Raw genomic sequence first — 17620 nt, forward strand, 5'->3', positions numbered from 1 at the left:
TAACCTAAAATTGTATATGAAGACTGGAAAACGATAACATATTAGCTGTTGTAATATAACTATAATATATTTTTAAAAAGTTCTAGGCTTAATTTTTTATGGTGTGTTGTGAACATACTGCGTATCAAGGCAGCTTTACATCATTTACCTACTTAAAGGCTTAAATAAATTTTAAGGGATACTTTGGATTATATATATTTTATTTTATTTTTTAATTTCTAAGTAAGAAAATGTAAAAGATTTAAAAAGTTAAAAAGATCATATGTTTATAATAAATAATAATAATTCATTATCTAGTATAGTTGAAACAAGTTACTTTAAAAAACAAGTACTTTTCCGTTTGGCCGGCGCAAATCTCGCCAAGCAGACTTTATTGGCGACAACATACAGTATACACATAAAAAATATTTAAAAAAATGTTAGTTCTAAGATTTTTTTTTTTTTTTTTTTTTTTGAAGGCATAAACATTTTAATATCGCTTAAAATTTTATAAAAAGCCAATAAATAAAGACAATAAATTTGTAAAAAGACATTAATTTAAGAATTTACTATACTTTCATGGTTCAACATCTTGATTCGCCGGTTCATATCACGTGACCCCAAGCGATTTCATCTCACGTAAACTACTCTACAAAAATCTAATGCTCTCAGTAATTATCTACATTAATTTCAAGTTAAATCTTAATTTCGAACACAAGTTTAAATGCAAGAAATATTTCAATTCGTACGAATAGCTTACTCAGAAATTATGTAAAGCTGCAGTGCTTTACTTCGCTAATGCATTCTCATTAGAATTGATGAATTTAACCCTTGACTTATATTTTCTATATTTTCGGCTTCGGGTAAGCGCTGTGATTGCATCCTGATTGACTTAATTACCGAAAATGGCCTTAGACATAAAACTGAACTATCTGATAAAAATTCTATGTAATTATATGCCACTATTGAAAGAAACAATCAATCTGATAAGAAAAAGCTGCGACTTGTTTTGAAAATGAGGCGTAAAAGGTTACCAGAGAGAATATTCCGTTTGGCATCGGTTGTACCATTATTAGCGACTTTATCGCTTGCGCCGGCAAAACGGAAAAGTACCAACAAGTCTTCTCACATACTAAGTGTAATAAACGAATTATTATGTAAAACATAATTAATTTCATTCACTTTTTGTAAATATTTCCCAATAAGAATATTTGCAAGTATGAATTCTCGCAAATATGTTTGGAGAATTTTATTTTTGCAAAATGAACTGACCTGAACATTACAGTAAATTTTAAATTTTAATAATAGCTTTTGACATAGTGAAATTTATTACGTTGATGTCTGTAAAATAATAGCTGCAATAAAAACAATTAATTCTCATTTAAATTAATAGTTTATTGCATTTGATTTTTATTTGAGCAAAGCTAATAGCATTTACTACAAAGATTTGTCCTTCTCTTTATTATTTTCTTACATAAAGATGTGTCATTTTAAATAACAAGCAGATTTTCTCCCCTTTTTTATGCTGAAATAATCCCCGAGGAAAAAAATTTACAATTTCGTGTAATAAAATTAATCGATCCATTAGCATTAATTAAAAATATATTCGCTCGGTCGGTATAAATATAGGTTGCTAGTTAGCAACTAAGAACATTTTGTAAATACAGAAATTTACTTCAAGTCTGCTTTCTGAGATCAATTATCTAGTATTTTTAGGCATTTATTTTTTTCCTCGAAAGAATATCAGCTGCCGTATAAACCAACAGCGTAAACAAAGGTGCATTTAGAGAAAATTAATTACTGTTTTTTCCTGACTGCATACTACTTATTAAGTATAATTTATTTATTTACTTCGTAAATTAAACATTTCGTCCGATAGAGGCCATACAAAAATTAAACTTTTCATTTCTACGTAGAAAACTGCCACAAACACATAAACTAACTTCATTCTATTTGAAATGTTTTTGTAAGCGGAAGTGTTCTGTAGTACCAACAGTTCCAATTATGAAACCGTGCATAACATCAGGCTTCAGAAAGCTTTGGTAATTCACAATTGTTAGTCTACATTATTTTTAGAATATTACTGAATTTGTATCAGTAATTCCAGTACATTTGTTCTTAAAAAAAATAAATGTTGTCAAGAGAAGGCTTTTGGGTGAATATATAATTTACTTTGTTTGCAAACACATAAAAATGTCATCAAATTTTACATTCTTCGTTTGGAGAATATTCAACAAGTGATTCGTTGATTAATTTATATATCATATCCGTATCAAAAACAAAAGATACCAGTGAAATCAGCAATAAATCTATATCTGTTAAAAGGAACTACAGATTTACATAGAATGGTCGAACCCAAAACGAATACAGCTTTTTTATAATGAAAGTTTTTAATTATTTGGGATTAAAGTCATTACCTAAGCAAGATAAATCTTTGTGAATGATAAACCTTTAAAAAAATTTTAACTTTCCATCAAAGAAGACATTCCACTATTAGAAATAACATTTTGAAGCTTGTCATTCTTTCATTTCATCCTTCTGTAAGTTACAAAATTATACGGATTCTCCAGAGGTTCAATTTTTCGAGTCATTTTCTCACCTATCAATTAAATCCACGGTTCAGTTCTTAAAGAATTCCATTTATGAGTTTAATTCTTGGGGAGTTTATAGCATATCTTTTGTGTGGTTTCAGAAATATCTGCTAAACTAAAAAAGCGTTAAAGTTTCGCATCAAGGAACATGAATCTTATGATCGAAAAGGCGAAATTAGTAAGTCCTCAATAGCTAATCATTGTTGGAAATTTAATCACAATTTTGACTTATTATCTAAAAGCTTGACTTATTAGCAAAAATTATCCAAAAAGCTTCATAGTTCGTGAGTTGTATTTCCTTGAAACTTTTCTCATTCACGAAGATTTATATTGTTTGTTTCATGACTTTAATTTCAAACCAGCCCTTCTTAATGCTTTTAAAATTCTAATAACTTAATTTTTCAATTCTCGTTCGTGTGTCTGCAGCCAAGGAGTTACTTTCTGGTATAATTTGTTTTTCTGCTCCTGTTTTCCCTCGAAATCGATACAGTGTCAACTAAAATCTACGCCTAACACAAGCTTGTTGCTTTGCCTAATCTTAAGTAGATTCTGATTTCGCTTTCTCGTGCTGCTTATTTCCGATACGTGTAATAATATATACAGCGTCTATGGAATTTCTAGGTAGCAATTATGTTCTACCTCTTCTTTGGCTCATGTGGTTCACTTTGGTTCATAGTTGGTGATTTCCTAATCCGTGATCGCTTAACAACTGGCACAACACACACCAACCACGACTTTAATTATTCAATTTTTGTAAATAAATCGAAACCACATAAACTGGCATATGCCAAACGTACACCCAATGTCTCTTCCTCTCTATATACTGCCTTTGTAGTAGCAGTTTTTACCGCCCATGATAGCTGCATACGATGCGGATTTTTGTGCATTCCACAAGTTGATCCGAATTATGATTCACCTCTTCTCTATAAGTTATCAATATGATGATTGTGGCTTTGATAACTCTTTTCTTTCAAAGTGTTGCACAATTAATGGCCTGCAATACATCTTCAAAATTAGCAGTGTTTTTATAAACAAGTTTTTACACGCTTCTTTGATTGTAATAGTATTTGATTTTTACTTAATATGTTTCACAAACAATAATCACTTAACACATGAACTGTATTTCTTCACTTTTATTTCATTGCACTAATTATAAATAAGATGTCAGCGATACGAAATAATTGATACAAAATAAGCGAGCCATTCTACATGGCTGTCACAAACACAATTCTATCAATCAATTATCTTGTTGCCACACATAAAGTTCAAAACTAAAGGAAGAAAAACAAAAGAAATTTACGCTGTTTGCAACAATAAAATGAAGCAAACGATACTCACATAAACATTTTCAACAGTTGGAGCACTTTGAAACTTCTTAGTCTGTAAAAGATAAACATAAGAAAAATAATACAAAATATTATATGCGAAGCAGTTCATAGTTTTTAGTCTGAATAGGAACAGGACACAATTTCACGACTGGTCGTTTTATGACACCATGACCAGTTTTACTAATAACTCTGACTCTATGATCTGAGCCCGGATGAACAGCAATTATTCTCCCTAACCTCCATTTAAGAGGCGGAAGATTGTCTCTTCTTTGATGAGGACTAAGTCATTGACTTCTAAATTGTTTTGACTTTTTTGCCATTTAGGTCTTTGCTGAAGCTGAGACAGGTATTCTCGATTCCATCTTTTTCAGAAGTGCTGAAAAATAAACTGTCTCACATGCCATCTGTCAAGGTGATTGAAGGGACTATAATTTAGGTCTGGTTCAGGTATGGCAGTTAAAGACGTTTCTATTAGGAAATGATCAGGTGTTAATGCAGTTAAATCATTTGGATCAGCCGATGTTGGACACAATGGCCTAGAGTTGAGACAAGCCTCAACCTGCGCTATCAAGTTCTGAAATTCCGGATAGGTCAGCACAGTATCACCAACAGTCCTTTTTAGATGTAATTTCATTGACTTTACTGCCGAGTCCCAAAGTCCACCAAAATGGGGAGATGATGGCGGGTTGAATATCCATTTTATTTTCTCTAAAGACAAAAATTTGTGAATTTCTTGATTTTGCTTACATTGCAAAAAAACATTTTCTGATTTCTTTGTCTTCACCTTTAAAGTTAGTACCGCAGTCACTATAAATCTCAAATGGTTTTCCTCTTCTTGCAATAAATCGTTTCAATTCACTTAAAAATGCCTTTGTTGACAAATCTTCTACCACTTCAAGATGTGCCTTGATTACAAAACACACAAATAAGCATACGTAACATTTAAGTGATTTTTGTCCACGTCCTGCGCGATGTTTAATCATGAACGGTCCAGAAAAATCTATTCCAGTTCGATGAAATGGTCGCGATTGTGTTACTCTAGATTCCGGTAGATCAGCCATTATTTGACTTGCAGTTTTAGCTCTAAGTTTGCAACACGTGATACAAGATCTTAGTACTTTTCGGATAGCAGATCTAGCAGCTATGATCCAAAATTGCTGTCTAATTAAAGATAGAAGTTCTGGTACTGCATGCAGATATTTGACATGAAAGTGTCTAATTATGATTTCTGTCAGATTGTGTTTTGAAAGTAATAAGATTGGATGTTTTTAATTTTCTGATAGTTGCGTATTTTTCAGTCTTCCTCCTACACGTAACACTTTGTTGTCATCTAAAATTGGACACAAGCTAAGGAGGTTGCTGTTTGTAGGTAAGTCCTTTCCCAACTCCAAACATTGAATTTCTTTTAAAAAGTGAAATCGCTGTATTATTCGGACAATACAGAAAGTTGCAGCTCGAATTTCATTACTAGATAAAAAAGACGTATTTCTTTCTAGATATGCTACTTTAGAATTCGATATGAATCTTAATATCCAAGCAAATATGCGTTGTAACTTTGGAAATGAAGATATATTTGATATAATAACAAGTTCCTGTACAGGTTCAGAAACTACAAATGAGACTGTTTTACGTGCATCTGGTAATGCCTCTTCATCTATAAGAATATTTTTAGACAAGGCAGTCTCACTGCACTTTAACCAAGAAGGACCATTCCACCGCAATTGATGAGATAATAGTTCTGCAGGAAATAACCCACTTGAAGCAGCAATCAGCTGGATTTTCTTTTCCATCAACATGACTCCAGTTCTCAGGTGGTAAGATGGATTGTATTTCAGAAACTCTATTGGATACGAATACTTGCCATTTTTTAGGATCTGACCTTAGCCATGACAACACGATTTGTGAATCACTCCAAGCTTGCACTAAATCAAAATTTATAACTAATGCAGCTTTTACAGACTGAATCAAGCGTGCCAATAACACTGCTGCACTTAATTCCAGTCTTGGAATCGTAATAGATTTTAATGGTGTTACACGAGTTTTAGCTGTTACAAGTTTAACATTAATGTCAGAGTTATTGCAAGTTTTGATATAAATAACTGTTGCATAACCTCTTTCAGACGCATCACAAAATCCGTGATGTTCACATCGAAAATAATCAGGTAGAAGAATTTTCCTAGGTATATTTATAGAATTCAAAAGTTTAACTTCTCTACATAGATTTCTCCAATTTCGATCAATCTCTTCTGTTACAGGATCATCCCATGATAATTGTAATTTTCACAATTGCTGAAGGATCATTTTAGCGAGAATTACTAAACGGAGCTATCCACCCCAATGGGTCGAATAGCTTTTTGAATGACAAAATAATCCTTTTAGTCGGAACACTTTGATACTCTATTACACCGACATTGCATTTGAATTCATCATTGTCCGGATGCCATTCCAATCCCAGAACTTTCAATGTTTTGTCCTCTATTACACAATGAATATTGTCACTATCTGTGTTTGTTAAGCCAGAGGTTTTTAACAATGACAGTTCACTTGTCGACCATTTGTGAAGCTCAAAGCCACCCCTTTTTAGCAGTTGTTGCAATTCGTCTATCAATGCAATACCTTCCGAACTATCTTTTACACCAGTTAACATATTGTTGCGTGCGTACGGGTTCGTTATGAAATGAATGCACAAGTCCGATGCAAAATGAACAAAAATTTATTATTATCACAACAAAAATGCTTAAATCTCAAATTATCATGCAGTATTACAATACCTCAAAGTAGTTATCTTTTAACTACTCAAATGTCCAATAGAACGTAATTCAAAACAGCTAAAGAAAGCTAATCCGCGAATTCGCTACAATCAACAAGAGCAGTTTTCTAAACAACAACAAACTAAGCAACTACTACAAACTGAGATGTTTTCCTCCTTTTATAAGATTTTAAAATCATGCGCTAGAATTTTCTAGTACTTTCTCGAAATCAAAAAGAGTTATTTATTTATTTAATGCACGCGCTCTTGTATTTTCAATTTTCCGGCTTAGCTTTCTTTTAATATTCGACACGCGCTGCACTGCGCGAGAAATAAAACCATTTAATTTATAATTGAACTAACATTAGCTTTTTAAATACCAAATTCGTAACACTGCCCCCTTCCCAAGGACTGCACGTCCCGGGCAGTACAATCCCTGGACAAGAAGCCGAACTTACAACTGAGGCATAAACATTACATTACAATATCAAACAACATGAACAATAAATGCAATAGCTAACTTAAAGAAATCATTTCAAATACACACTTAGAAACAAAAAGGACCATGGTCTTATACTATTTACAATTATTTACATTACGTATTATGGCCATAGTAATGAGCTAACCTGTCGTAATGAACGACTTTAGGTTTAGAGTTCGAAGACTTACGAATCCGAACCACGACGTCATTCAGCCTTTTTAGGACTGTGTACGGGCCATCCCAAGGTGACTGTAATTTCGGACAAAGTCCTTTCCGTCGAGTCGGATTCCACAACCACACCTTGTCTCCTTCGTGGAATTGATGTTCAGTAGCTCTTGTGTCTTATCGGGTCTTCATCTTCTCCGTCGCCAAGTTGACTCGCTCTCGTGCATAGTTGTGCATCACTTCAAACCGGGCCTGGAGATCTTGAATATGTTCCTCAGGCGATGAAGGAGCATCCGGAGGGCGACCAAACAAGAGATCACAAGGCAGACGAAGGTCACGACCGAAGAGCATCTGTGACGGGGAATAGCCGGTAGTCTCGTGGACCGCACTGCGGTAAGCCAGTAAAAACAGTGATAATTCTTGTCCCAGTCCTGCTGGTTTCTGGAAACCACTAATGAGAGGTTATTAAGGATGGTTCGATTGAACCTCTCTACCATGCCGTCCGACTGGGGATGTAATGGCGTCGTCTGGGTTTTGTCAATGCCGAGTAGTTTGCATAGTTCTTTGATTACTACCGAGGTAAAATTCCTTCCCTGATCGGAATGTAACTGAAGAGGTACTCCGAACCTGGGAATCCAGTGCTGTATCATCACCTCAGCTACTGTAACAGCCTCTTGGTCAGGAATAGGATACGCTTCAGGCCACTTGGTGAAGTAATCAATGACAACGAGTATGTATTTGTTGCCATCAGCAATTCGTGTCAGAGGCCCCAAGATGTCAAAGGCGATACGTTCAAACGGCGCACCTACGTTGTAACGTTGCAGCTTGCCTCGGCTGCGTTTTCTCGGTCCTTTCCGACCTGCACAGGCATCGCAAGATCGGCACCACTTTTGCACGTCATCCTTTGCATTATTCCAGTAAAAGCGCTCACGAACTCTCTGTAAGGTCTTTATAATTCCAAAGTGACCTCCTGTAGGACTGTTATGTAGTTCTTTAAGGACATCAGGAATCCGGGATCTTGGAAGTATCAGTTGCCATCGGAACGTCTTCCCATCATCCGATTCGAATTTCCGGTATAAGACGCCGTTTCGAATGTGAAGTGAATCCCAGAGTGCCCAGTATTGTTTTGTTGTAGGACTACAGATAGAAATGTCCTGCCAAGTAGGTTTTCTGTTTGATGACTCCATTAAATCAATTATGGGTTTAATGTCGCGGTCTTCCAGCTGGTCTTTCCTGACTTCATCATCACTCCACGGGTCTCAATCAGCCGATGTTGATGTTGTAATTTGTCTTGCGACCGGAGTCAGCAGCTCGTATTTCGCTTCCACCCTGGAACAATATCGGCATCTTTCTGGGCAAAGTCGTCTAGACAGAGCGTCGGCGTTCCCGTGTGATGATCCCTTACGATGTCGGATAGTGATGTCATATTCTTGGAGTCTCTGTATCCACCTGGCTATTTGACCCTCAGGATTCTTGAAATTTAAAAGCCAGGTCAATGATGCATGATCGGTGCGGAGCAGGAATTTTCTGCCGTATAGATAGTGATGTAACTGTTCTACAGCTTTGACTATGGAGAGCAACTCTTTCCTGGTGACACAATAATTCCTCTCCGGTTTAGACAGGCACTTGCTCCAGTACGCCACTACACGTTCTTGGCGGTCTATTTCTTGGGACAAAACAGCACCGACACTTTCATTGCTCGCATCCGTGTCGAGAATAAATGGTCTGTCGAGCTGAGGCTACGTCAGGATTGGAGCAGATGTTAAAGCATCCTTTAAGTTGTTAAATGCATCCTCGCATTCTTTTGTCCACAAGAACTTTTGCTTAGTCTCTGTCAGCTTGTGAAGGGGTTTTGCGATGGAAGAAAAGTCCTTCACGAATCTCCTATAGTAGGTGCAAAGCCCTAGGAAGCTTCTCAGCTGATGGACATTTTCGGGACGTTTCCAGGATTTAACGGCTGACACCTTTTCAGGATCCGTGCACACACCTTCTGCAGAGATGACATGTCCCAGGTAAATCACTTCCTTTCGGAACAATTTGCATTTAGCGGGACTCAGCTTTAGATTGGCTTCTTTCAGTTTCTGAAGCACCTTTCTAAGATTTTCTAGATGCTCTTCAAAACTCTTTCCGACTTTGATAATATCGTCCAGGTATATCAGACAGGCTTCATAGGAAAGACCTTTCAAAACAGTCTCCATGAGGCGTTCGAATGTTGCCGGCGCATTACACAGTCCAAACGGCATCACCTTGAATTGCCAAAGCCCTTATCCCGTAGTAAATGCCGTCTTTTCTCGGTCATGAGGGTGTATTTCTACCTGCCAATACCCACTCTTTAAATCAAGCGTTGAGAACCACTTGCTTCCAGAAAGAGTGTCTAGAATGTCGTCAATTCTAGGAAGAGGGTAACTGTCTTCGTAACCTCATTCAACCGGCGATAGTCAACGCAAAATCTTGTTGAGCCGTCTTTCTTTCTGACGAGAACGATGGGAGATGCCCATGGACTTGCTGAAGGCTCGATGACATCGCCTTCTTCCATATCTTTTAACAGTGTTCGCACCTCTTTCTGTTTAGCAAACGGTAGACGCCTTGGATGTTGCTTGATCGGGGGATGATCGCCGGTATCTATTCTATGTTGTATCAAACTAGTTCGACCCACGTCAGAAGACGAGCGGGAGAAAACAACTTGAAGATCTTTAATAACGCGATCGGCAGCATTCTTCTCTTCATCGTTTAATTGCGCATTCTGAAGTAACTCTGATGTAATGCTTTCTGAAGCACGGATTCTTGGATGTTACTCTTTCTTTCAACGGTGGTTACTGGAGTACATGTTGCAACCACTTCACCTTTCTTAATAACTCTCGCCTTCTCAGTTACATTGGCGACTCTCACCGGGATAACCGTTCTGGATAGGTCGACGAGTGTTGAGGCTACTAGTACTCCTTTTGGGCTATTACAGTTATCGGGATATTCTATGATGCCGTAGCGAAAATTTCTATTTTCGGCTATGGATCCAGGAAGTAAAAACTCGGTTCTTGCGGGAATTGTGATATCATCTTGAGCTATAATTTTCTGGATAGATTTCACTCCATCATTAATTCCGAATAGGGCTATGTCCTCAGATGTAATTCAATTCGTCAATGTAATTCAATTCGTTATTTTCAAAGTCCAAAGAAAAATTGTATTTCCTTAGAAAGTCCAATCCGAGTATGCAAGAATCAGTGATCTCTGCTACATATGCCGTGTGATGGTAAGGGGCACTTCCAAACGTGATGTTAACGTTTATTTTTCCATCGATGTCGATCTTCTCACCGGACACAGTCTGGAGGGTAACGCAGGGCGGCGTCCAGATAAGTTTATTTCCCAGTTTTTGAGCCAAATCTTTTCGGATGATGGTAACGTTGGCTCCTGTATCTATCGTCATATTGCAGGGAACTCCATTAATATGTCCTATTATAAAAAGTCCATTACTGCCGCCTCTCACTGCAGAAATCTAAAACGCTTTAAACTGGGGCTTTTCATTATCTGGAAACCTCCGCCCCGTGAGATGGCCACTAATTAGTTTCCCTGCTGTTTGTTAGGAGCGGTCTTAACATCCGTACCCTGGGGTATTCTGCAGTTTCGTCGTATGTGTCCTTCAGCACCGCAGTTCCAGCACTTAACGGTCGGTTTCTTCTCACAAATATTCCGTTTCAAGGCGTTCAGTTGTCTAGTTAAATCGTCTAGACGAGCGGTGACTTTATCCCCTGGCTCCTGGACTTGATCAGCTCTGACTGGTTGGCGGTCTCAACGAGTGGCTTGCTGGGCTGCCTCGAATTTCATGGCGTACACTAAAGCGCTTTTCAAATCTTTAACATCCGCCATTCGCAGTGCTTTCTGTATTTCAGGGTCCCGGATGCCATCGACGAAATATTGCAGCGATAGGATTTCCCTCGTTTCTCTCGGGCACTCCGTAAAGGCGAGGTGGGACAGCCTTTCAACATCCGTGGCGAGTTCCTGGAGTGATTCGGTGGGCTTCTGTTGACGGGATTTTAATTGAAGCCTTCTGTAGTCTTTTAAACATTTCTCGCCAAAGCGCAGCTCCAATGCGCCGGATAGAGCTTCGAAGTCAAGTCTTTGGTTTTCAGGAAGCGTCTGCAGGATATCCGCTGCGTCTGCTCTCAGCGAAGCGGCGAGATGACAGGCCTTAGTTTGGGAATCCCATCCATTCGCATCCGCCACTATAGAAAATTGTGTTTTATACACTTGCCAGGAGGTCTTCCCATCATAAGTGGATAACTTCAGAGAGGGACGAGCAGGCATGGGTAAAAATTTAAAACCATCACTATTGTTCCCTGCCATCGCTACGAATTTCTTTAAAATATCCTCTTCTTTGGCTACTGCAGAAACCCTATCATCAATTTGTTGTTCGATTTGGTGTTGGACGGCACAAACTCTTCCTTCTATATGTTCTTTTACAGAAGAAACTCTTTCTTCTATTTCTTCTTTCACCGAAGAAACTCTTTCTTCAATTTTATCTTTTACGGAAGAAACTTTTTCTTCAATTTGTCCAACTTTATTTTCAACTGTGTCAATTCTGCTTTCCATAGCTTCAAATTTATTTTCTATTATGCAGGTAATTTCTCTTTTCATTTCTTCTTGACCAGCTCGAACGGCTTTCATTTCGTCCTTAACGGATTCCTGGCCCAATTTCATTTCTTCCTTAACGGATTCCTGGCCCAATTTCATTTCCTCCCTAACAGATCTCATCTCTCCTTTAACGGAATCCTCCATCTTTTCCTGACCAGCATCCATCTTTTCTTCCATTTCTTCTTTAAATGCAGCAAAAGCACTGATGAGCTGTCTCAATTGCTCCTCCATCGCTCTTGTTATTGGCATTCAAATCCCACTCCTGACACCAAAAATTGTTGCGTGCGTACGGGTTCGTTATGAAATGAATGCACAAGTCCGATGCAAAATGAACAAAAATTTATTATTATCACAACAAAAATGCTTAAATCTTCTCAAATTATAATGCAGTATTACAATACCTCACAGTAGTTATCTTTTAACTACTCAAATGTCCAATAGAACGTAATTCAAAACAGCTAAAGAAAGCTAATCCGCGAATTCGCTACAATCAAGAGCAGTTTTCTAAACAACAACAAACTAAGCAACTACTACAAACTGAGATGTTTTCCTCCTTTTATAAGATTTTAAAATCACGCGCTAGAATTTTCCAGTACTTTCTCGAAATCAAAAAGAGATATTTATTTATTTAATGCACGCGCTCTTGTATTTTCAATTTTCCGGCTTAGCTTTCTTTTAATATTCGTCAGGCGCTGCACAGCACGAGAAATAAAACCATTTAATTTATAATTGAACTAACATTAGCTTTTTAAATACCAAATTCGTAACAATATCATCAACATAAAAATCTCTTAAAACTATATTCTTTGTCTTTGGAAAGTTCAATCCTTCATCAATCGCTAACTGACTCAAAACTTTGGTTGCAAGATATGGAGCAGCTGCAGTTTCATATGTAACAGTTTTCCAAACGACAAACTTGTATTTGTTTATAACGGCTATCTCTCCATAATATTCTCTGAAAATCTCTATCTTTTTCATGAACCTTTATCTGTCTGTACATCATTTTAATATCAGCGGTTATTGTAATGTTATGAAGTCTAAATCTTAGTAAAATACAAATTAAGTCATCTTGTATTTTTGGGCCTATCATTAGCGTATCATTTAAAGAAACATCTGTGGTTGTTTTAGCACTCGCATCGAAAACAACTCTCAATTTTGTTGTTAAGCTAGAGTCCTTCAACACGAAGTGATGTGGGATATAATAGTATTTATTCTCTAATTCATAATCTGTGTCTGGCACTAATTCTACGTGTTCTAGTGAAAAGTACTCTTTCATAAACTAAATATACTGGTTGTAAATTTCTTTCATAGATAACAGCCTCTTCTCCAAGTATTGAAATCTGTGCGCCATTTCACGGAAGTCACCTAGAATATCTCTATTATATTTGAATGGTAATGCAACTGAATAACGACCTGATGTGTCTCTAAAATGCGAGTTTTTAAAATGTTCTTCACAAAGTTTTTCTTCATTTGTTAAAGGTTGTACATTTAGAAACTTTTCTAACTCCCAGAAATAATTTACTAACTCATCTGTATTTGTATTCAAATGATTTACATATACTGGCTCAAAATCTGTAGATTCAAAATTTGTAGTACCCGAAATTATCCATCCCAACCTCGAATTTAGAGCAAATGGTAGATCAGGACCACGTTTGACAATTTCTCCCGTCATTAAATGCAGAAATACATTTACTTCAAATAAAATGTCGACTGGTTGTGACTTGTAAAATAATGGATCAGCTAATTGTAAATCACTGAAGTTATCGAAGATGATTGATGGCAAAGATACATAGGGAACGTATCTGTCACTTTGTCCAGTACAAACGCTGATATTGATACACGAAAATCACTTTTAAAATTAGAAGTGAATACTAAATCAACTTCCCCATTACTTATAGTATTAAATTCTTCTAGACATGATACAGAAATGGGATTATCTTTCACTCGTAATCCTAATTTCTTCACACAATCCCTTGAAATAAATGATCTCTAAGATCCAGTGTCACATAAACATCTACACTTCACAAATTGTTGTTCAGAACTTTGAACTTTTATTAAAGCAGTTCACAATAAAATGTGACTGGTTTGATTACTTTTTGCATTCGAATCATAATGAGAGGCACAAACTGTGGCTGAAACATCCTTAGGACTCGTTAATTCATCTCTTTTAGGGATAGATTGCGTAGGCGGAGATATACTGTTTAACTTAGTTTTATTCTTTGAATTATTTACAATGTGCAAAATACTGTGATGCTTCTTAAAGCAATGTTGACATGTATTTAAACTCTTTTTTTTTTTTTTTTTTTTTTTTTTTTTTGAGCAAGTGCATATTAGATAAGCAATTAAAACACTAACGATTAGATTTTACAAATTCTATTCTTTGCTGAACCAATAAATTTAGAAATTTAGAACATTTGGCTAAACTATGATCTTCTTTACAATAAAGCACAACTCAAAGTAGCAACAAGAACATTATTCTTATTTTGAAACACAGATTTAGGTACCTTATTACTTGTTGATTTGCTATTTTGAAGTGTTCTTGCATAGTTTTTTAGGAATTCAATTAAAGTCGTAAGTTTTGGAATCTCATTACATTTTAACTGACTTTCTCACCATAATTTTGTAGAAGGGTCTAATTTTTGCAAAATTAAATAAGTCATTAAAGTGTCACCAAAATTATCAAGGCTTTGATTCAATACTTCTAAAGAACGAATTACTTCATTAATATTGTCAACTAAATTTAAAATAGCAAATGCTGATTCATTTTGAATAGTTGGTAAGCTTATAAAACGTTTAATATATGTAAAAATTTGTTCTCTCTTATTTGAATATCTTTCGTCTAACAGATTCCATGGTATTTCAAAATTACAATCCGAAATGTGAATGGTTTGAATAATGCGATATGCTTCACCTTTCAACGAAGCCTTCAAATACTGCAATTTTTTAGCATTAGATAAATTTGTATTATTTCTTATACAAGCACTGAAAAGATCTTTAAAAGCTATCCATTCTGTAATATTACCACCAAAAGTTGGTAATGTTAACTTTGGTAATTTAATATTCTCAAGAACCTGTTCTGAAATTACACTATTAGAATTATTTTTACTCTTTTGATTTTTTAATATTTTTTCACCTTTAAATTTTCACAAATAAATTTTATCTGTGAACTCCTGAACATTATCTATTTCGTTTTCTAATTCTTTAGTATCTGTAATTAACCTTTCGATTTCAGAATCAAGCTTCCTTAACTCAGTTTCTTTTTGTTTCAATAATTCGGCACATTCCTCTAGTTTTATTAAATTAATTTCATCTGCAGTTAAAATAGTTTCAATTTTCTTTACATAATTAGTAACACTCCTGCGTAAGACCGCTCTTTTTGTTTTAAAAGTTATAAGTTCACTCATAATTGATCAATTCAAAAACAGAAATTGTTCTTAAATCACTTAACACTATTATTAAAATGAAATCGAAACACTTTTCTATGCTGTATTACAACATTGTTCTTAAAATCCGTTATAAACGAATTTTTGTTAGAATATAAATGTTCAAAATCCACTTACCTCACAAAGTAGAGTAATGTTTCACCAACCATATGCATATTTGCGTTGTTACAATGCGCTTAGAACAGTCACTATTTTCACTAGCACTCAGGCTAGACTTTCGACCAATAATAATTTATCTATTTCTTAATATGTTTCACAAACAATAATCACTTAACACATGGACCGTATTCCTTAATTTTTTTCATTACACTAATTATAAATAAGATATCAGCGATGCGAAATAATTGATACAAAATAAGCGAGCCATTCTACATGACTGTCACAAACACAATTCTATTAATCAATTATCTTGTTGCCACACATAAAGTTCAAAACTAAAGGAAGAAAAACAAAAGAAATTTACTCTGTTTGCAACAATAAAATGAAGCAAACGATACTCATATAAACGGTATTGTTCTATTATTAATAATCAGTAATGGCGTTCACTATCAGACTGTTAAACTATTGGAAATACTTGTGTTTTCTGTCTGATAGTGGACATATTGTGTGAAACAACAATATAAAAACAATATAAATCTTCGTGAATAAATTCTAGTATATTCTTCGTGAATATAAATCTTCGTGAATTACAAACAATATAAATCTTCGTGAATGAGAAAAGCTTCAAGGAAATATAACTCACAAAATAAAAAGCTTTTTGGATAATTTAAAGTCAAAATTTTGATTAAATTTCCAACAATTATTAGCTATTGAGGACTTACTAATTTCAACTTTTAGGTCATAAGGAAATTTTAACGCTTTTTTAATTTAGCAGGTATATCTCAAACACACAAAAGATATGCTATAAATTTCCCAAGAATTAAACTCATAAATGGAATCTTTAAAAACTTAACCGTGGATTTTATTACCTTTTCATAAGACATAATGTCTAATTAATTCTAAAACTAAGAAAACGATTGTTGAGTTACAAATATAGTAACTGAAAAGATCAGGAAGAAAAGAAAACTTTCCAGAATTCGCAACACATATGCATATGATAATCGTAAATTTACTGCCACGAAGACAATATATTGTGCATCTGCCACAAACATAATCACCTGAATTCTTTTTTGCATGGTAATTAATAGGAAAAAATTTTAAACTTTATTATTATACAAATTGATATTAGTGCTGGATATAATGCATATAAACTATGAATTTTCTGTATTAAAACATAAATTTATTATTATGGTGAATAAATGTATAATAAATTAAATTTTAATTTTAATTTGAACACTAGATTTTCTTTAAGAGTTAAAAAATTTTCGAACAGATGAATGAGAATTTAAGTAATTGTGGCTTGCTTCTAATTAACATACAGATACATCATTTAATAAATGCATTCTTTCTTCTGCATACTTTTTAATTCTTATAACTCCTGAGATTCTGATTTTTTAACAATATTCAAAATCTCTGAAGGAAAAGCATCATCCAGGCTTCAGGCGACATACTAGATCTTGAAATTAAATCATTCAATTCAGAAATTAAGTAATTAAATATTTTTCGACACAACTATGTACCTAACAAAAGGTTTTGTGATAAGAAGCAGTTTCGTGTGTTGGTCTTAAAATTATGTTTACATTGATTTATAATTAATTTAATATTGGCCTTACTTTTATAAATTTCAGAACGCATATAATTTATTGTTTATTCTGTATATGTACATTTATCTGCGATAAACATTCCATTATAAATTAGTAATTATTCCTCTACTTCTTAGGAGTAGCAAGACATCGTGGAAAGGTGCGTTTGTGCTGTTAAGTTCAAAAGAAACCATGAAAACCATACAAAATCGATCAAAGTATATCTTCGCCATTTGGAGACGTTCACTTTTTACACAAACTCTAAATAATACAGTGAACTTATTAGAAGTGCCTGACGTTTGTGAGAGTGAAGAATGGAATTCAGCTGTACTGAGAAGTCGAGCAATTTTGCAAAAATACAGGGCAAATCTTAGAATTATAAATCCACCAAATGTGAAACAAATTGTATCAGTGCAAAGTGTAATCAAAAGACTGCAAGAAACTGCCTCTTGCAGTGATCATCTTATCAGTACATTCAAGTGAGTACAAAACTTTTTAAAATCAAATTATGTATATTCTTAAATTATTGCTCAGGTGAAAAATTTTAGTCATCCCTTAATGAATTACAATTTACTT

At 34.9% G+C, this 17620-nt stretch overlaps 1 protein-coding gene across 2 annotated transcripts in view; it reads left to right on the forward strand.

Moving 5' to 3' along the window:
* The window catches only part of LOC118191199 (all trans-polyprenyl-diphosphate synthase PDSS2-like), a 36130-nt gene that overhangs the window by 1774 nt on the left and 16736 nt on the right, over positions 1–17620 (forward strand). Inside the window, exons 2-3 of one of the 2 annotated variants that reach the window (XM_035362001.2) lie at positions 5197–5267; positions 17182–17523. In XM_035362001.2, the coding sequence (XP_035217892.1) occupies positions 17237–17523 (287 nt within the window). In that variant the 5' untranslated portion in view covers positions 5197–5267; positions 17182–17236. The remainder of the gene's footprint in view (positions 1–5196; positions 5268–17181; positions 17524–17620) is intronic. The other variant, XM_035362000.2, reaches the window with a different exon arrangement.

This window comes from Stegodyphus dumicola, chromosome 2 (genome assembly GCF_044657685.1).
Source record: "Stegodyphus dumicola isolate Sdum_Otavi_A_Nest chromosome 2, ASM4465768v1".
Lineage (NCBI taxonomy): Eukaryota > Metazoa > Arthropoda > Arachnida > Araneae > Eresidae > Stegodyphus > Stegodyphus dumicola.